Below are 21,871 nucleotides of genomic sequence, written 5' to 3'. Positions count from 1 at the left end.
TTATGGTATCAGTGGCTTTTCGAAAGCTGAACAAATTTGCAGTCTCTCCCATCTTGGTGTCCCAACATATCCTACAAAGATTCCATGAAAATACCAGAAATTGGTTCCTTCTGGAAGAGATGTATGAAACCATCATAGTGAGTAACTTGGATGGTTAAGGAGATAGGAACAGCAGGCTGAACATATGTGGAGGGCATGTCAGGAAGCAAAAGCAAAATGGCAGCAGAGATGGCTGCAATTAAAAAGTGCTCTAAGGAGTGACTTGGTTAGCAATCATAAGCTTGAGGTTTTTGGAAACCAAACAGAAGCAAAGAACATTCATCATTTTGGAGCAGAAAAATCCAACACACTCATAGAGCTCCTGGAACAAAAAAAAAGCCACAAAAAAACCCCAACACAAACCCCAAGAACACATACCAATGGTTGCAAGGAAGATATTGTCTTATAATGCCATAAATAGTTCAAATCTGGCAGTGCAGACAAAGGAGAAGCTGTGACTGCCACAAAAGTGAGGTTTCTAAGAGGAAATTGTGATTGTAGGCATCCAGTATGCACAGTCATAACTTCATTAGTCCATGTATGTATGCATGAGATCATTGGATTTTCTTCAAAGCTGTTTGTTTAAAATCCCATTTGCGGGAAGGGCAAAAAAAGAGAAAAGAAAAAAGAAACAAACCTCTTGGCAGCAGACAGTAATTGTCAACTTAAATCCAGTACCAAGCAATATCTACCACAAAGCTGCAACAATTTGAACAACCCCAGCAGCAGCTGATGAAACAAGGCAGCAGCAGATGTGCATACGCAGTGTACAGGAGACACAGCAATACAAGTGTAACTCTGTTCCTGAATCCAAAGTATTACCAGAAAGCTTATCAGGACTCAAAAGCATTACAAATTACAACCACAGACTAAAAAGAATACCCTCACCCCATCTCACAAGGACTGGGAACATAAACATTCAGAAGCAAGAAATGAATGAATTAAAATGCAAAACTATTCATTAATAAAGTAAAACCATTAAAATGTTTAGAGCATACAAATATTGCTTATCATTAGTTTCAAAGGACAAGGCAACATCCTCAAAAGGCTAAAACCACACACAGTACACCACCCTCAGTCAATATAAAGATTTAACACCAACAAGCCCATGATTAAGTGTATTAACAACCGGACGTAGTTAATAAATGAAACACTGCTGCTCTTACACCACTCAAGAAAATGCAGCATCATGCAAATCTCCTTCAGCCCACATTCTCTGGCACTAAACACGAGCTGTTACAAAGCCCAGGTGAAACCTATGAAACAGTGTGATTTGGAACATTGTATCTGCCTCCCAGAATTCCTGTTTTGCAGCAAACCTAACCCTACTCCAGCACACTTCCCCTGATGCACCAAACTGGTACACACAGCAGGTGAGATGGCACATGCAAGATTATTTTTCCAGGGGTTATTCTAAAATTTGAGGAAGCAAGATTATTTCAATTATTGGCTTAATTAAGTCATTACAGTTAATTGAATCACTAGCAGAAATAAACTCTAGTATAATTGATACTTCAAGTTTAGGAATTAGCTTCTATTTTTGTTTCCTGCTTATTTTTTTCCCTTTTCTCATCCTAGAGCATAATTTAACCTCTACTTCTCATAATATAGAGCTGAAAGATGTTCAGTCTCTTTTCAAATTGCCAGTCACAGATGTGATCGTAAGGTCACCAAGTGACCTTAAGTTTTAAGGCAGAGAGGTCACTGAGACCTTTACTCATGCCATGATAATGGAATCTCATCTTTAATTCCACAAAATAACATGTCTCCAAAAATCACCAGTATTTGTCTTGCCTCTTGGTCTGGTTTCGGCTGGGATAGAGATTTTCTCTCCTTGGTAGCACAGTGCTCTGTTTTGGATGCACCAGGATGGGAGGAGAGAGCCAGCGGTTGCATGGTACATGACTGCTAGTTCGGTTGAACCACAGCACCTCTGAAGTTACAAAGAAAATCTGAAAATAAAAGTCCCAGGGACTTCTGTCTGCACACAAAGTTGGAATAAATGCAGTTGGGGTCCCTTGTCCCAAGGCAAGGGGAAGGCACTGCCTTGATCTGAGTCACACCTGAGTGTAGTACAGTCCACTTCAATCATGCAAGCACGTTGGCTGTGATCAGCGTGTTCCTCTGCTGCCAGACAGGTGACAGGACCTCATATGATCACTTCTCATCATTCAGCCACATGCTGAAACATTCCTCAAAAGGATAAAAAGTGGTTCCAAAGTCTGACTGAAGAGTACAGCTCTTCACTGGTTCACATTTGCCTTGGAAGCATCCAGTATCTGATGAGTGTTTAAAGACTCTCCCAACACATGTAAGCCTTGGTGACAGCCACCATGGTTAATGACCTGCACAGTGACCATTTGCTATGTAAAATATGATGGCAGAACCACTTCTCCCAAACCAGATGTCTCCCTTCCATTCAATATAAAGAGCCAGTACATTTACACTGCCACTCTACACTTCATTTTTGTAGTGTAGAGCTCATCTGCAGCTTATTGCTTTATCAAAAGCAGTCATTACATGTATGTATGTATCAGTCTGGATTCTATATTAAGAAAAAAACAATCAATTAGACTGTTTCTGAAAACATGACTATGCAATAAACTTCTTTCCTCATACAAAGCCAGTTGAATACATAAATAGAACACACATCACAAATAAGAGCATTGAAATATATTCCTATAAATAAAACTACTAAGTATGGTTCTTATAGGCATTTTCCTTTAGCATACACACCAACAATTTAAAATTCTGAGCATACATTTACACTACACAAGCACTGAACATGGCACATTGTTCTCCATTCTCTCAAGCTAATTAATTCCACATAAATTTGAATCAAACTGGAGAAAGCTATCTCAATATATAGTTCTCAACTCTTCAGAAGCTAAGAGATATGCCTTTTATATCAAATATTCTACACTCCAAAAGATTCTAACCTTCTTGCTACCATTTCAGATCCACCACCACAATGATGTGTCATTTCAAGAGATAAGGACCTGAAGAAAACATTGCCTCTAACAATGTCTTTCTCCCATACCTGAAATGAAGCTTCTGACTATTATATAAGCCCACCTGTAAACTGCTTTCAGAAAATCCCTAACTGGTGTTATCAGAAAATTTAACTCTTGTACAGAAAGTTTCAGCAGCAGCACAGGCACAGCAAGTAGACCTCTTACTCCACAGAGGCAATACCCCTCAGTAAAATCCTTCACATGAAACCATGCCCATCTTGACTTAGTTTCCAATTACTGCTTTTATTATTCCTAGTCCCCTCCCACTGCTTACAGGAGGGGAAATGTTACTACTGCATGAAAGATGCATGTAACAGCTTTAAGATTAAGATTTTTCCCTTGCATGTGAATGAATGGCTGATAGTCTTGAACAGAATTAAACCAAAGACTAAATGTTTAGCATTTTCACCTTGTGATATTGTCATACATGATAGTACCAGCTACCAGAAAACCACACCATAAAGACCTAAACCATCAGTATCAGACAACCAGAAGTGTTTAGGTTTCTTAAATTCCTTAAGGACATTTGTTTGTGCATTCCTTGGAGAAAATAAAAAAAATAAACCATTTTCAAAAGCAAGAAACAAATAAATTCAAGAAGTTTCTAAGGCCAAAGAAGGAGTAGTGAAAATGAGTCTGATGAGCAAGAACAAGGTAAGATCCAGAGATGGCAGCCCTTCCTGGTGTTAAGGCAGCACCTCAGCCACAAGAAAAATACAAGAACAAAACCTCTTGCTATATCTATGTACTGGAATTGGGATTCCTAAAAGAATTTTGCCCAGGCACCTCAAAAATCCAAAGATTACCCATATATAAGTCTGCTGCCAATTTTTGTTGAGAAGCAAAAATTACCCAGATTCTCAGCATTTAAACTTTCCTTTCAGTATTGAGTTTCTGATAGTCATCTGTTCCAGGTGCCTCAGAGCAAAGTGTTGAAACCAAAATAAAACACAAAACCAACAAAAAAAAAAAAATTCTCAATAAAAACTTCAAAACCAACACAGAAACATAGAATTAACTATCTGGGGGGAAAAATTTTACTAATATTGGTTATACAGCAATTAACCTACACTTTCATTTCCAAACTGCACCTACTATGAAATTTTTAAAGATTTACCTTTCATTTTATTAGCCTGTACTAAAAAACCCACACCTTCTAAAATCTCCACTAGGCTCCTGGCCTCAATCTCCTTGGAACATATTCAATTGTCTACACTGTTCATTGTGTAGAAAAACAGTTCTGTTCCCCATTTGTTGGCTTAGACTCAAGTGTTCGACAAGTTAAAACAGTTGATATTATTGGATGTTACAAAGGAAACAGCACACCAACCATGCAATGCTACATTTGAAGATTATGACTCCCACAACATCAAGTTGGTAGGAACTTCTGAAGAAGAAGGATTTTGAACTTTTTTCTTTATTCATTGGTCAAGTATAACTACTTTTTTGGATGTTATGGAAAAGGATGATTTACAAAGTCAGTTTTGTAAAGGACCCTCTGGGACAGTAACATTACTGGCTTTTTTTAAAAACTTGTTTTAATGATCACAAGTTGTACAACCTGTATTGAGCACAGGTATCTTCCACTAGCCACAGGAAAAAAAAAACACAAAGAAAAAAGCGAACAAGAGAAGCATGTACAGAATAAAGGGCAAAGTACCCTTTGAGTCTCTACTCTCAGTGCTCACAGATACACAAGCAGGCAAGAAAATGGCACTCTGGGGAAGAAAGGAAGAGAAAGTTCAGCCTTTCTTCCTCTTCATCATGTTGTTAAAGTCTGTGGAGGTGGAACCAAACAATTCAAGTGGTAGCAATCTCAAAAGTTTGAGATGCATGGGATTGCACTGAGAAACAAAACTTGGAGAAAATAAACAACCCTGGCTTCCAGCAGTATTTCCTGAGATTTGGAAGCTGAGAATTACATCCAGTCCTCCCATAAGAAAGTCAGCAAGAAGAAACCCAGAAGTTTTTCTATCCTAATGGTTCCTTGTGTCTATAGACAAGTAAGCTACATGAAGATGTCCAAAGTCCTACAGATATAAAAACAAACGGAAAACTCTAAAAGTTTGCCTAATATAACATTAGATTTAATTTGTTTAGCTATTTTGTTAGGACTGTGAAGGACAAATGGTCCATAACTTAAAAAAAATATAGGAAGACATTTTAAATACATCAAATAACAAAATTTCAGTCTGAATTTCACACTGATCTATTTTGATTACATTTCAGGTATTGGTGTGTGTGATTAGTTTTCTACCAAAAAAATGCCTGTTTTCATTTTGCATTTCAGTTCAACAAATACTTCCAACCACAGCATTTCCACCTTTGTATAAGTTCTGCCACTTCTAATCCATGAAGTTGGGTATAGGGAAGTACAACATCTAATACAATGCCCCATAAATTTCCTTTAAGCTTTTATGTTAGCACTTAGGATGACAGTGACATTTTTAAAAGCTCTTTAAAGCTGACACAAGTGCATTTTGTACTCCCTATCAATCTGAGAGGGTAGAAGGGAAAGGTAATCATGCTAACAGTGCTACTACAGTAACACTGCTTATAAATACTTACAATTACCTGCTATAAGCGTTCAACTTTTGTAATTTAAATTATCCCTTCAAACACAGCATACCTCCCAGCAATGACCACATCACCACCTACACCTCTTTTTAGAGTTATTCCTTCCATTCTAAGCAACTCATTACAATCTTCCATGAGTCATAATAGCAAAAATACTAGTTGGAAGACTTTTCCACTGGGATGAGTAAGGAGGAGCAGAGGGAAAAGAATTCACTCAATTGCTATCAGGTGAATTGGGAAAACTTAAAAGGAAATTCTCTACAGATTTTTGTTGTTTTCATAAATAAAAAAATAGGAACACTAATAACATTTTTGATGTAATAAATAATGCAAATTGACATGAATTGGGATTAAAAACACCCCAACTTAAAAAAAAATTAAAATAAAGGATTACTGAAAAGCAAATGCAGCTTCTAACTTTTCATGTACCATTTACTGCTGCAGCATGGTAAGCATGAAGTCACCCTACTCTTCAGGTATATAAATAAATATAAAGTAACATCACAAGCATACACACATACAAATCCAGAATTTAGAGAACTTTAAAAACTGCTATTCTCTGAGCATTGCAAAGTTTTCCATCTATTTAGTTCCATATTTTGAAAGCAGCATTGTAAAATCAGTCTTTAATAATTCTTAAAATCTTGCAAACCCATTAAAGTACAACTCATCTAGTTCACATTAAAAATAGCAAATGCAACAAAGTCTAGCAATTAGTATTTTAAAAAAGAAAAGTTTACATAGGATACAAACAAAATCACATCCATAAAGAAAAGGCTCTTGAACTGAATTCAGGTAAACTTGTTTTTTCTGTATTCTGCATTTTTGAGTTACAGAAATTGCCAATGAAATCTCACTGAAAATATTCAGGAGGAGAAAAACTTCTGACAAAAGGATCATCCCAGAATCCACTAAAAAATCAAAATTAAAACAAAATAAAATAACTACTACCAATGAATCAGAAATCAATATACTAAACCATGACATTCTGGCCACAACTTTTAATGGGCCAGAAGAAGCATTAAGATCTAATGATATTTAGACAGAAGATCAAGACAAAACAGCAGATCTATTAATCAACAAAATTGCTGGAATGAACAAAGGAATTACTGGTCAGGCAACAGATGGTATTAACTACAAAAAACCCAACAAAACCCAACACATCCTTGATAAACAGATTGCTGCGAAAGTATAAGGAGGTGTCATTATCTGCTTTCCCTCTTGTAACAGCTTCTCCCTTAAGCATCTGTTATTGGGTTTTATTGAAGACAAATACTGTATTAAAAGAGATCTATCTGACCTCTAAGGGGAATTGTTGTGTTCTTAATACTAGAAATCATACTGTATGAGAGTTTTAATTGTAAGAATACAAATTGTTAACACACTGGGGATTAATGAGGACTATATTCTGGTTGTAATTTTTTTGTGTGGCTGCTAAAAAACACTTGTGAGATCTTCCTGCACTGAAACAGGAAAACCTGCCCATTCCATGAACCAAATGATTCACACAGACTCACTGATTAGATGGCCCTGAGCATCCCTATTATTTCCATCTCCTACTTTCAAAACACCTGTCTGAAGGTCTGCACAAGACTCCTGCCACAACCAGGCCTATTCAACAGCAACGCTGTTAACTGAGCAATGCAAGGTACTTCCATCTTTTCCCATGTTACATGCCCCTGTCCAAAAGCAAAAGCTTGTGGCAAACCACAAGTTTGCCTTATACTTGTATCAAAATCAAGCATAAAAATACTCCTGGCAATGACTTGCAATATTTTTGTATTAAATCAAATAGTAACCTATGCTTTGTATATTCTGCTCTCACTCAGCTTACATTTAGGTCTGGAACCTGTAAAACTTAAGGTGCCTTTTCCTTTAAAAAGAGATCAATGAACTTGAATGCCCTAACCATGACCAAGTTATGAACACACTGGTCTCTGGAAGATACAAGTCTAGTTAACAACGGCATGTCTAATTTGAAGTTCAAATTAGAAGACTAAAATTTAAAAAACACCTATGTCTCATCTGATTAGAAACAGCATAACTTACCCTGATTTTTCCTTTTCTTCAGCATCTGCATTTACTGTAGGATTTTCCATTTCTTTGATCTTCTCCTCCTCTTTATCCTCCAATTTGATTTCATCTTCAGTTTTGATTACATTTAAGTCCTTTTCTTGATCAGGCTGAATAAACACAGAATCTGGCAAATTTTTTTTGTTTCCCTAGGATAACAAAACCTTTAGTTAACTCACAAGGTGAAAACAAAGGATTTAAGAAAAGACAGGCAAAACACACTGAAGTCATAAGAACAAAACAATGCTATTGTGGGGCTTGTCCTAAAATTACAGCACCTCTGCTGCTTTTCCTTTTCAAAGTCTTAAGCTAAACCAAGCAGTTTAAAGTTGCAGCCAGTGTCCTGGCCTGTTTTATCACAATGATATAGGCCTGCAGCTCTTAGACCTGGACTGCAAAGCAATCCCAAAGACAAACATTTCACAAAGCATGTTTCTACTTGGAATGCAGAAATACTCGTACTGGTCTGTGTGAGATTCCTCCCAGAGAATAGCAGCCCACATTACAGCTGTGCTGCACACTGACTTGAGGAGCCACACTGCTTCCACTGCAAACTCTGAGGCCTGTACAGTGTAGCACATCCATTTATGGCCCTGAACTTCTTCTGCTAAAGCCACTGAGTCAACAGTGGATTGTGAAAAGCTATAAACATTTGTTTCTCTGGACCACTAAGCTACATTAGACTATGTGTACATAATATGGCCCAGGTCTTTGCAGAGCTTCACTGGTTTCATGGGAACAAAAAAGTAACAGCAGTTACTTTTTATGAGTATTATTATGAGTATTTACAAGCATAGCTAAATGGATAATGAAAATATCAGCAATACAGCTGTGAGCATGCAGTACCCAGATAAGGATAAAGATGGACACTAATTAGTCTCCATTTCACCCAGGAGGCCCTCAAACAAGTGGAACGTTCGAGCTGTTTTCTAACAAGTCAGACATTTTGACATCATGACCCCCTAAAACAGGCACCTAGGATAAATACAGCTCAAATGTCTTGTTCTGAATTAGGTTTACAGTGAGTTTTTGTCTTATTTTAAATCCCTCATGGAATTTTCAATCTTTATATTATTCATGGTTATTAACACATCAATAGACTTTATAAACAAGATACAAGACGAACTTTAAAATATATTACCAGAACAGAGGGCTTATCATTTTCTTTACTTTCATTATCATTCTCAGCTGAGTTTTTTTCTTCTGGTTGTACTACTGCTACTTCTTCCTGCTTGCGCTCATCCTTGTCCACTTTTATCTCTTTTGCATCCTGCTCTGGTTCTTCACGCATCTTCAATTCTTTTTCTTTTTCACAGTCTTTACAAGGCTTGTTCGTCACTTTCTCTGGCAATGCCATTTGAAATTCAATGTTAGCTGATGTACAATATTCTTCAAAACCATAGAGATATCTAAAAAAAAAAAATTGTTTTGTGATAAGCAAGTTTGACTAAAGAAGGAAAATCCAACCTAGAGAAGCTAAACATGGCCAGTAGGTTTAAAGCCTTAAAACTGTATTATAAACAAAGAGTTATATAAACAAAGAGTTCATGCATATTACCCCTAACACAGCATCACTTCAGTTCACTGTAGTTTTAGAATAAACTACATGGCTTTATTACTTACTTTCTGTATGCACATTTAACATTATATCCTGCAGCTGAATTTAATACAGGGATTCCAAGATCTTGATAAACTTGCTTCCATACTGCTCCACTTTCAATCTGTTAAAGACAACAAAGTCATTGTTTTTTAATTAATTCACTGACAAAAAACCTAAATTGATAAAGTTTACAGCTTCAGAAAATAAATATAAGTAATTTCCTCTGATCTATAAAATTACTATTTATCACATAGGCAGTATTTCACTGTAATGCAAACTGCAGTCTAATGTAATCACTTTAAGCAATTTAGCATTTCTGCAATGCAACAAGCCACAGCAGGCTTTCCTCTCCAGGTGGCAATAAAACAGAGGAAAGAAAATATAGCTACCAGAAAAATCAGTACATCATTTTTTCTTTTTATTTTATATTTAAATTCTTAACTATCAGAGCTAGAATTTTAATTAAATTGGAAAGAAAAAAAGAAGTCAAAGCATTAACAATACTGAGCCCTGGTAGTACTGCACCAGTCATAGCGCCTACCAGTCTTTCATTATGTCCTTAGCATGCCCTTTGGTGACAAAGATCCGTGACGTGCTCATTTCTAACCATCTGTGAAGGTAAAGCAGATGTACTGCAATACCCCAGTACCACATCCTGTCCTGCCTGTCAGAAAGGCATCACTGCACAAACAGACCTCCTCAGCTGTCAGGCTACATTCATGGGAAGCAGCTCAAAGCACAAACAGAATCTGCTTGGCCATGAATTCAATGTATTTCAATTACTCCTCCCAAGACCAGTCTCAAATTCTTCTTTACGCTGCCCAGAATAAATAGAAATGAAGAGCCTCACATCAGGCCACTAAATTGGTTGTCTTTGAGATTTTACTGAGCAGTGACTCCTTTCACATGGAGGTAACAACTTTATCAGACAAATGTTTCTTGAAGTATTACAAAAACACACGTGCCGGCTGATTTTTTCTTGCAGCAATAATTAAACATGCTGAGTAGATGTGTAATTTGTTTAGCTTCTAACTAGTTCTGCTTCATGTTAAAACATGGTTTTTAGAGCTACAAGGTGTCTTATGCAGTCATAGTAGAAAACTTATACATCTAATGGTCCTGTGTTATTTATCAGTACTTCACAGAGTAATAAATTATTTCACAATAATAAACAGCATCCTCAGGTTTTATGGCTCTGCAGTACTCATCATACTAATACTCACGTTATCAAATCCTCCAAGCTTGTGTACAAGTCTGAACAATTTGAAGAGATTCAAATTTCTATATCCTAATACAGGTCGTTTGTTAATGGGAGTCCCTGGGTAACAAAAACAGTTGTTAGGGTGTTTTGAAATATTTTTTTCAGAATAACATGAAATTCACATCACATGCACTACTATTAAATACAGTATTTTAAACTCCATCTCCTGCATCTGGTACTTTTTTTCCATGAAACTTAAACTCTACAGTCTTACTGAACTAGAGGGAAAATGGGTTATGTTATTTAATGCATATATATAATGTTATTTAATGCATATATATATATACACATTCTTCCATACATTACTGAACATGCAGAAATGATGCAAATTTTCTTGCTAACTATATTGTACATATTTTTATTTCATCCACTGAAACAATTACATCTGAAACTACAATAGTCCTTTCACTGATTTAAAAAAACCCAAACCAACTCTCAACAGGAGCAAGCCCATAATGCTTCAAGAGCTGAAACTTCCTATGCTACTGTACTAGCAGTAGCTACCACATTGTCATCTTTTGTGAACAGTTTAACTCATTTCATATGGCAATAAGAAGATACTAATTTAAGCAGTTATAATAGTAATTTAAATACAGATACCCTCACTCCTGCCTTTTCTTGCAATATATAAAAACCTGGTAAATATTTAACATAATGACTGGCTTTCAAGAACATCTCAGTCTATGGATAATGTTCATGCACTTAAGTTATCAGGATTCACAAAAGAAAATTAGCACAAAGTAAATGTATTTTTCCATGACCTATAAGATGTATGTGTCAGTATTTTAAAGTTATTAAACTGAGAATATAAATTAATATGATTGAAATTATTAAATGCTTGATTATACACACTATAAGTACACTATAGCAAACACAGTACAATATATGCAAAACATAATAGGATAGATATTTATATATATCCATTTATTTCTGAAAGCAGAAATCTGGGACTGCATTTTAGGAGATGAGTCAAGTGACAGACTCATCTTCCAAATAAAAGGGAAGACAGAAGGCATAAGCACAGTTTCCCTGTTTCCAAAACTGTACTGCAAAGCACTACTAGTTTACAGGCTCAATTTTTCAAATAACTGCTCATTAAAATGCCTACCTCTGTCTTCCATGAACTTGTACAATTGCTGAAGAAAGTTCTCTCGTTCTTCAGGAAATGGCTCTATTTCTTCCTGTTTAAAGCAATGCATGCAAGACAACTGTCACCATTTTGAGTTACACTCCTTCATTAAGAAATATAAGGCAGTGATAATTTAGGTTTAAATGTTTAAGTTTGTTTTACTATAGTCAGAAACAGGATATGGCACAGAGAGATACATGCTCTCAGTGCTATGCCACATGAAACCAAGTTTTATAAACTACAGTGTTTCAAAATACATAAAACATTGACTGTAAACATACATCGAGATTGGATTTCTGACTGATCACTGAAGTATCGTAAGTGATACCATAGATCAAGAGGTGTTCTCAATTTCGTCCTTTTATGCAGAAAGTCTGGGAGACAGTGCTATTAATGATCAAGAGATTCTATCAGAAATCTCAGCTCTATTTCTACTGCAGTTAAGTGACTCCTTGGTTCCTGGACAGACTACGTCACTTCCAGAGATGAAGTCAAAGAGCAAATGGTGCTTGCACTTTCTTAGGAGTTCTAATCCACTGCACTGGCAAACCGCAGCCAATGGCACTGCATGCGAACTGCCATGGGGCACCAGCTGGGCGCGTGCTGAGCAGGATCAATCCCAGAACTGAAATAACAATGGATATTTTGGAAGTTCAGTTCATGGCACTAATAAACCTTTGTATTAGATTTACTTAGATTAATAAACAGTGGAGTTTCATAACAAAGCACTATGGCTTACTTTCTAACATCTCATAATTTCTTTTGGAAATGGGGCTTGCCACAACTAGTAGCAATAAGATATTAATATTTCAAATTCTGATGACTGAGTTACTGCAAAACAATACACCAAATATGAGTTGATTAATTTTTAATACTACCCATAGAGTTTCCAAAAATAACTAGTTATTCAGTAATCTAAAGTAAATTATTTTTCTTTGGTGTATTTGCATTCCATGTTTATAATTTCCATTCTTCAACAGTCTCCTTGTGCTAAATATTAAAGCTTCACCTACCCTGAAGCAAGGGGAAAAAACATACTGTCTTTAAAGTCACACCAAGACAGCTGAAAAAAACAACTGAAACAGAATATCATTACTAAACAGAACTGGGAAAAACAAACACACACAAACAAAAACAAACCTCAAGCCCTCCAACATCTACTGAATGTATTTAATATAGAGATGTACAGCTGAAAATAAGGCCAGGAAAGGCTGTAACTGTTATCAAGGAGTAGGGTTTTTTTCTTATTCTGCACTTCCTCTTACCCATTAAATGCACTTGGATAACATCAGAGCAAACAGGCAAAAAAATTAAGAACCAGCATTCACAATATGCTGCAACAGTTGCCCTTCAGGTATAATTACCAACAGAAATGCAAGGAAAATACTCCAATCTTGCAAAGGCAATGCAAGAGGAAAGGCTCTGCGAGAGGCATTACATGATGGGCATTTGACATCCAGTGTGCCAGCAGAGCTCAGAGCAGGCAGCTTTGATGGGCTGGGTAGAGAACTGCAACCAATATACTAGAGAGCCTTTTCACAGGGCAGGGGCACCATAGATTGGCACATCTAGCCCAATTCTTCTCTGACAGGTACAAGGTGGTGCTGCAGCTCTGCATGTAGTTCAGATAAAAGCACATTAAGAATATTCATATTCCCCAGGCCATGGAGAACAAATTACTTGGGGAATAAAATTCCAAAACTGCATAATTCTTTTAATTCTTTTTTTTTTCTCAACTCCCACAGCAGGTACTTGGAACAGACTTTTACCAGCATTTGCTGGATCATGGAAAACAGATCATGAGCAGCTACTTGGGTTTCTCATGTTCCTCATCAACAAGAAGAAACTTGCCATAAGACATTAGTCTTGCAGAACATTCAGGGGAGGGGTGACAGGTGTCACTGAACAAAACCTTCAGGAAACCCAACAATATTTTGAGGAAGGAATGTTTTCTTTTTAAATACAGGGGGAAATAAGGTAAAGGTGATGAAGAGGCTGAATAAAACACTCCTTTCCTACTATACAATCCAATGCCTGAAGGGTACTCCTACATCTCTAATGTGATAATTCACAGAGGTGCCAGAATGGCAAGTCAATGAACACTCCTTAATCATTTTTCCAGTAGAGAACAAAGTAACTTTCTATGAAGTATGCTAACATGGAAAGCCTAGGACCATGCATGCCTCTGAAAAGCATTTACACTTTCTCAGAATCTCTACAGAGTCAGTATGTATTATACTATACTAATAGTATCTGTTAATAATCTCTCCATCCACTTAGACAACAAGGTTTCCTAGATAATGCTTTGAAGCAGGCATATCACACTGTCATATTTGCTTATTTTCAAGTTACACAACCAGAGCGTCACTCTGCAGTCCCTAATGTATCTGTCTATGCTACAAGTTAAAACAAAGTGGCTTCTACATAGGATAATAAAATCCAGGAAAACAAAAACATGTTTTTTGCAACACAAATTAACACAGTACCATAGCACAGCACTGGGAGAGAGGGTCTTTGACAACTCTTTTACCTACCGTGAGATTTTGGAAAGCAAAGGAAGGCAATTTTCCAGTCTCTTCCATTAGGGGAAAAAAAAAACAAAAAGGCAACTACTTTTCTCAGAAGATAAGTACAGAGGATTTGCATGTCAACTCCTATCTATATAGGATGGAAGCATGTATATAGATATGAGATATAGAAGAGCGTCTAGGTATGTATATACAGAATGGAGTGAACATACATATGGGACAGACTTATCTATTTTTGAAGTCCGTGGTGACATCTTTAAGAGCTTGGGTTTTCTGTTTTGTTTTGTTCTGGTTTACAGGTAGTAAGACCACAAGGATGGCCTGGGGGAAGCCATCATGTCCTGGGAAGCAGTAAAACAACCTGCAGGTGGCTAAAGTCCCAAGAGCAGGCCCACAGGTCCTGTTTGGGAAGAGATGCTGCTTGACAACCAGGAGGATACAGGCACAAAATAACAAAACAAGAGAAGAAGCTGCAGAAACTGCTCAAATATGGGTGGAGAGGAGACACACATGCCACTGACCACCAAGGAGAGCAAAGAAGAAAAAAGAGAAGTGAAAAAAATTTTGCCTCTGTTTTAGAAACTTCCTAGTTCAACAAATGACTGAAATCACTGTTTACTGGAGAAGATATTATCACAAGAGGTGATACAGTAAATTCCAAAATATTTGTCTGAGATTAAATCCATGTCTAGCACATGGAAAGATTAGCTCAAACAAACATGCAACTAAGAGGAGCTCAGGAGAAGGTGTTGAAAGAGTACAAGGTCAAATGTTTACAAATGCTGTAGCTAAAGGCTCTGTATTTTTCACCTAAAAGTAGTGCAGGAATGATCATTATATAAAGATGATGCGTCCTTCTGCATAGATACAAACCTGCCTCCATGCATCATGTTCATGGCTGAACATGAACCTGCTGACAAAGTTCAGAAATTGTATTGAGCCCAAGGAACTATTCCTTGCTTCTCAAAATACTAAGCAAAGGACTACCTGCCCCTTGCAAACTTTTGATCAGAGCTAGATAATCTTCTGAGAGCTTAAAGAGGAGGCAGAAAGAAATTATAAGCATGGACAGGTGGCAAAGTCATAACTTCCCACTTTTGCAGTCTCCCAATATATTTTAAAGAAATGAATGACTAGAAGATGAAACACTATTTTCTGGTATGCCAGAGCCACAGTATCCACAGAGGATGGACTGAGGGAAGGACCCTAACAACCATTTAAGACCCAAACCAGTTCAGTTTCTTCTTCACAATTCCCCTACTAATAGGAAATTAAGTCTGCTGCACTACTGGTACTTGCTTGAAAATTAAGAGAACAGCTCTCAAACCCTAGTGAGACAAAAAAGTGATTATGGCAGATACAGATTTAGAGTACCACAGGAAGGTACAGAGAAGTAAAAGGCTCAAAAGTCTCTCTTTCAGCCTCTCAGCCAGCTGTGAAATGAAGTTCTTTCCTGGTCTTGATTTTTTTTTTCTGGACAGAAGGCTGGGGGTAAAGAACAGATGATCAGAAAACCAAGCATTAGGTGGGGACTCCATACTTGCAGGACAAAAAAAAGAAGAAAGGTGGAAGTGGAGTGCATGGGGGCTAATGTCTTGATTGAAAGTTCTGCTTCATTACACAGGGGAGCCAGAGAGATAGCATGGAGTGGAGCAGTTCCTCAGCAGATCAGGGAAAGAGCCAGTTACTCAATAATGCCTACGTTAACAGTGTTGCCTATATTAACATGTTAGATGTCCCCTAATGTTAAAAAGGCCTGCTTAAATATGTATATCCCTGCTAATTTTTATCAGCTGTGTAACTATGCCCTTTACTAACTTCACTTGCCTCTTCCTCACTGCTGTTATCCTCTTTTTCTTTTTCATCCTCTTCTTCTTCTTCAGCTTCACTGCTGGAGCTGTCTTCTTTCAATTCTGTTTTCCAGTTACTAGGAACAGTTCTGGTTTTACGGAATTCAAGTGCTTGGTCAAAAGCTGTAAAAGAACCAGCCTTTGTTAGCACTGCAGGAAGTATCGAGTTTGCACAAATATTTCAATTAAAAAAACAGTAATGAGGGGTGATAGGGAAGAGGAGAAGGAAAGACTGCTAACTAACAACTCCTCTCCACATTCAAAGATCCTCAATAACCACTCCATGTTGTCCATCCTTATTTGTCTTGTCCAGTCAAACTGGCCTAGTGTTCTCTGTACATCAAGGCACTCAGAGACATTACTAGTATTTTTACCTTGTTAGTTTCTACAGACACAAACAAGATCTTCTGCACAGGGCATATATGAAAATTTAACTGAGGAAACCCCTATCCAAGAGGTTTACACTGCAGTTTATATATATCAAAAAAGGAGGGCAAGAAGGAAGAAATAGTCACAAGCTAACTCCTAAGAGTTTCATCACACAAGCTTAAACTTTCAAATGCACCCACAATTCCAGATTTTCAAAGCTCATAAAGGCAACTTACAATTATTAGGGGCACTACTGTGAGAATAATTCTAAAAAGTTCTAAAAAGGAAAAATACAATGTATAGAACCAATGTGTGCATGTTTGGCATGTCTACACTTAAAGCCAGTGCAGAGCAAGTGGGGTGCTGTTTTGGGGGCTTTTATTTAGTTAAGTTTTATTTGTTTGAAAAAAGTTTCTCTAACTTTCCATAAGTGCTCTCCTTCAATCTATTATTCTGTAACAGAAGATCCTAGTTTAGGATCTTTAAGACACGAATCAATCTGCCACAGATTTAGTGATTCATGTAACTAAGCAAATACATACAAGTGTTTCTCACAGAAAGTTATTTTTACCTTGTTTTAACAAAGCGTCAGGCTTTGGTGAAGTTTCACTGATTTCTCGGACATCTTTTCTTGGCACAGAAACACTGGAGAATTTAGAAAGTGTTAAAAACATTTAAAATATTTTAAAGGTAAACTAACTATACAATACAAAGCTCCCGTTAAGATTATAATACACTTACTAAACACACATAAGAAGCATACAAAGTATATCTTGACAATTCTATAGTGTTACTCTGGTACAGTGTTAGTGGATTAAAACCAAAACTTTTACATTAAAATGATTAAACTATATGATTTCACTGCATGTTAAAGAAAGCATGCTACTTCCACAAACAGGTAGTTTCTGGAATCTCCCATATATGTAATACTTTAAACCCTCACATTAATTTAACATTAATTAGAACCCTACCTTGCTTAAATGAGTATTAGTGTAAATTGTCAATATGAAATTAAAGACTTTCAAATTGAAAGAACAAAGCACTTTCTGATTTCTACTTTGTCTACAACCAAGGAAGCAAATCTGAATTGCAGCTCTGGAGGACAGGGAGGTGGGTAAGTGCTTGTGTGCATACATTTTATGTGTGTTCCTTGGGTGATGTGCACTGATGCCTGAAAAACTATCAAATGGTAAAGCAATACCCTAGACTTAATAAGTAATTAAACCACAACAAAACTGTTAAATATTTAAATATCCTTCTTACAAAACATTGTGTTGAACTGAACCAAGCACAATAAATAGCTGCAACTTTTGAAATAAAAACTAAAACCTAGAAAAAGAATTCTACTGTTGTGAGTTTAAGAACACAAAGTTCTTTATTTTGTTGCAAATACCAGACAGTCTGGTTTTCTATGTTTCTCTATCCTTTTTCCTACTTTGAGTAGCATTAGAGCTCTTTGCAAGGAGCACGATAAGATGCAGTTGCAGTCTAGACTGAGATAAACCTATGCCTTAGTACCTTCCAACAAGAAAGAGGATTTCTGTGTGTGCACGTGGTGTACGTGCAGGCATGCACACATCCCCACCGACCCTTCTGGAGCTGGATAAGCTTACAGCCATGTCCCTGAAAAGCACTGCTCTATTCCAACCTCAGCAGGAAAGAGTTTCAGGCCATTCTTGAAGTCACGTAATACTGCTGGGTTTCCCACAATTTTAACAATGGAAGTAAAACTAAGACAGATAGATTTATGCATCCCATTAGTAATAATGACAAAGTTCAAGACTAATTTCATCACCATGTAGGCTGTTAACAGTTTTTTAAACATTAGAAAAATCTTGGCAGGAATTCACTGAGCTTACTGATGTTTTTAATACTTTAACCAACACATCTCATATTACATTTCACTTGAGGTATAAATTTTGTTCAATTACCAAACTCAATATTCCTACTCACAATTTGCCATCCTTGAATGAGCGAACAAGAATATTGTCTTTTTTCACTGCAATATCATCACTACAATCTGGACAAACCACCTGCAAAGATATTACAATTGCAAAGTTTAGAGAGAAAAAGCTAAAACAAGAGAGTAATAGTAAATAGCAGTGCTTCTCTAAAAGCTTTTGTGCTCATTTCTCATTGGCAACCTTGAGATGAGAGCAAGTGAGATCCCCTAAAACACAGGAGTGATGACCTCCTGAAATTACTGAATGCATGAGGTCATGCTTACTCCTAGAGGGAAACCAATGGCTGCTGCCAGAAACATAAGAACAGCATTCTGACAAAATGTCAATCTGTCATGTCTCTATAGCTTATTATACTCCTCATCCCAAAAGGACAGAAATTTCACCAACTGCTGTCACCTTACTTAGAGACTTCTTCTGAAAACTTCTGGAAATGGCAAAGATGTGATCACACACAGTGTCAAAACCAAAAGCTAACAGGATTTATGAAATGTAATTTTATAAGGGAAGACTTACAAGTAATCTGCCTGGGAGAGAAGAGCACCTCAAGTGCAAGTATTATGATAGGTTCTTTAACTCAAGAAGTAGACTAATCAAGTCTAGCATTGAGACAACATATTATTTGTTGCAATTTTAAAAGCTATTTCAGTTTTGTTAAACCAGGATACAAGTCACTAATCAAAAAGCATCAAGAATTTAATTAACAATTATATAAATAAATATATATATTCAATTGCCAGAGATGACACAGAAAAGCAACCCCTCTCCATCACTCATCTGATATCTCATAATGTACATAGTTCCCTGAAGTCAGAAAAATTCTGGCTGCTACAAAACCTCAAGGAGCAGCAAATGACTGTAGCCCTAAGTTATACCAGGTAAGTACCTCTTCTCTCTTATACTACCTTTTGCCTTTCAGTCCTAATTTTCCACCAAAGACAAAGATACTAAATGGCAAAAGTTGAGTTTTTTCCCCCCTCCTTACATATGTCACCACCTATGCAGCATTTAGGAGCTAAAGTCAAAAGTTCCAAGTGATTTGGAAATAGATATCAATACAGATATAGATATAAATATAGATATAAATACATATCACAAATCATAGGCTAAATATGGTCTTCAAGACAAATAAAGTTCAATAGACCAAGTTGCAAAATTCAATGCATTCTACAGCCTACAAAAAATTACTTGAGGAAACAACAATTTTCTAACTGGAATTACGCTTGAGATTCAGCTTGCAATGTCAGGATAAAAGACAATGATTATCAACCTCTGTTTTAAACTGACAAGTGCAAACTCCGAGCTCCTTAAAGATGGAGAAAGGCTCTTCAGGCTTTAGCAACTGGTTTTCTAGAAGCATCAAGATTTTAGTAGTTAGAAATCCATTCAGAGGTTGGAAAACACCTTACCATCACCTCATCTAGTGCCTTTACATCAAGCAACATCACCACAATTTTGCCTGAATCAAGTTCTCAATTTCCTTGCAAAACAAACTCCACTGGAGTCAGAGGATGAAAGAGATGATCCTATGTAAACTCAATTTTCTGAAAATGCTGCAGGCAGATTTCCTCACTGCACCTTTCAAAAGCCCTTAAGTACACATTAAAACTAAACAATGCTATGAGGCTTTGAATAAGACTGAATCACACTCTTTGACATAAGGAACAACTGTCAGACCCTTTTACAATTCTAGTTAGTCACTGTACGCCCCCCTTCCCCACAGAACTTACAAAAACAAGTGAGCAAACAAAAGCCCCACCAACCCAGACATGTATGCAGGGTTAAAACAATGCAGTCAATCACTTGAGTCCTCACAGTAATTTTAACCAAATTTAGACTTCTATAGTTCTAAATTTGTAAGTGATAATCAATTTGGTTATAGGCATGATCTCCAAAGTACTTTGTTTCCACTACTAATCTTAATTGTTACCTGCTGTAAAGGTTTAGACTAATCCCTGAACTTGTTTTCACATAATAAACTTACACAATGTCCTCTGTGCTTATACACAAAGTATCTGTACATAATATCATTAATAAGAAATAATGCTGAGATACACATTCTTCCGCATATTAAACCTGAATTTTCATTACATTTTTCATGAAATTACCATAACACATAGTTAATGCAAAATTTAACAGTAATAAGATAAGATTACTTTGTTGACACAGTAGAGGTAACCTGCTTACAAGGTAAAAAAATCAAGAGGCATAGCTATTGGAAAGGGTATTATAACAAAAAAAACCCCAAGCCAAATGAAAAAAGGCAGTTATTTGAGGTATAAATCTACTCTTTGGCACAGCTTTTCTGGTTAAATGCAGTATGATGTTTGTTTGCAGAGCTATAAACCTAATTACTAAAGTAAGAGTTAATCTAGGATAAGCTATTTCAGAGTTAACAAGCTTCACCCTCAAACTTTATCCCCCTACTGCTTTTCATTTGTTGCAGGAAGCTTTCCATGAAGAAGAAGCTATTCCAATCTTCAAAAGAAATCCAAAGAAACAATGTGTATTCTTTAGTATATCTTTGGAGCAGAAGCACCAATTCAACTCCTCTTTAGGGTCTGACCCACGGCTGTCCTGAGCAGCACTACACGAGCCACAGGCAAGCCCAACCCCTCCCAGAGAGCAGGCCATGGAAACTGGTACCTGGCATGGCAGAAAGGCAAACCCAGCAGTGTGACATAAAACTGCTCAAGCCACTTGCACTGCCCACTTCTCTGAGTGAACTGTGAGGCAGGTAATAGTGCATCTTCCTGATGACAGCTTTCAGCAAAGAAACATCTCAATTTTTCTTGTTTATCACCAAAAACTTCTCTTAAAGCTATCTCCTGCAAACATGGTCCATCCTTGCTGTACATTCTGCCCTCTCCCTTGTAAAAAATACTTCAGTGACTCTTTCTCTTCCACAAACGTCACCAAAAGAATTCCTACTGGAAAGCTGCTGGACTGCATTACAAGACACAGCAGGTGACAAGCAGAAAGCTGCAATTGAGAGCTATTGCACATACCAAGAGGAATTAAATGCTACTCTACGGCATGGTTTCAAAAGCAGAGCACAAGTCTCCCTCAAATTAAATAAATGTTAAGCTTTCATTGCCAGGGAGGAATTAATCAAATATTAAAAATAAAGTAAAAATTAAAAAGCATGGTACTAGAAGATACCACATATGGAAATATATTCATTTTCAAATCAATCAGTGAGCCTACATGCAATCACTAGACTAGCTGTGATATTTTTTTAGAAGTTGATTTCTTAAAAAGTGTCTTTAAGCCAGAATAAAGGAAGAGAAAAATACCGGTACTAAAAGGCTACAATTTAATTTTAAAGTAAATTTATTGTCAATATTTCACTACCTACTGTAATGACCAAGAAAAACACATTTGATTTTATTATCCAGTGTATTTATATTGAATGTTGAAAAATCATGTCTATGTAATCACTAAACTTCCCCTCTCTCCGTACTTTATAT

General features: G+C 36.7%; 1 protein-coding gene across 4 annotated transcripts in view; it reads right to left on the bottom strand.

Annotated features, from left to right (window-relative positions):
- Positions 1–21,871, bottom strand: part of ARID4B (AT-rich interaction domain 4B) — an 88,326-nt gene that overhangs the window by 21,123 nt on the left and 45,332 nt on the right. For all 4 annotated transcript variants that reach the window (XM_077175586.1, XM_077175589.1, XM_077175588.1 and 1 more), the window contains exons 9-16: positions 18,394–18,473; positions 17,012–17,085; positions 16,045–16,194; positions 11,673–11,741; positions 10,527–10,621; positions 9,327–9,424; positions 8,845–9,112; positions 7,680–7,852 (exon numbers count right to left, since the gene is read on the bottom strand). In XM_077175586.1, the coding sequence (XP_077031701.1) occupies positions 7,680–7,852; positions 8,845–9,112; positions 9,327–9,424; positions 10,527–10,621; positions 11,673–11,741; positions 16,045–16,194; positions 17,012–17,085; positions 18,394–18,473 (1,007 nt within the window). The remainder of the gene's footprint in view (positions 1–7,679; positions 7,853–8,844; positions 9,113–9,326; positions 9,425–10,526; positions 10,622–11,672; positions 11,742–16,044; positions 16,195–17,011; positions 17,086–18,393; positions 18,474–21,871) is intronic.

Source organism: Agelaius phoeniceus, chromosome 3 (genome assembly GCF_051311805.1).
Source record: "Agelaius phoeniceus isolate bAgePho1 chromosome 3, bAgePho1.hap1, whole genome shotgun sequence".
Classification (NCBI taxonomy): Eukaryota; Metazoa; Chordata; class Aves; order Passeriformes; family Icteridae; genus Agelaius; species Agelaius phoeniceus.
The sequence above is the reverse complement of the archived record's forward strand: the minus strand, read 5'-3'. Positions and strand labels throughout refer to the sequence as shown.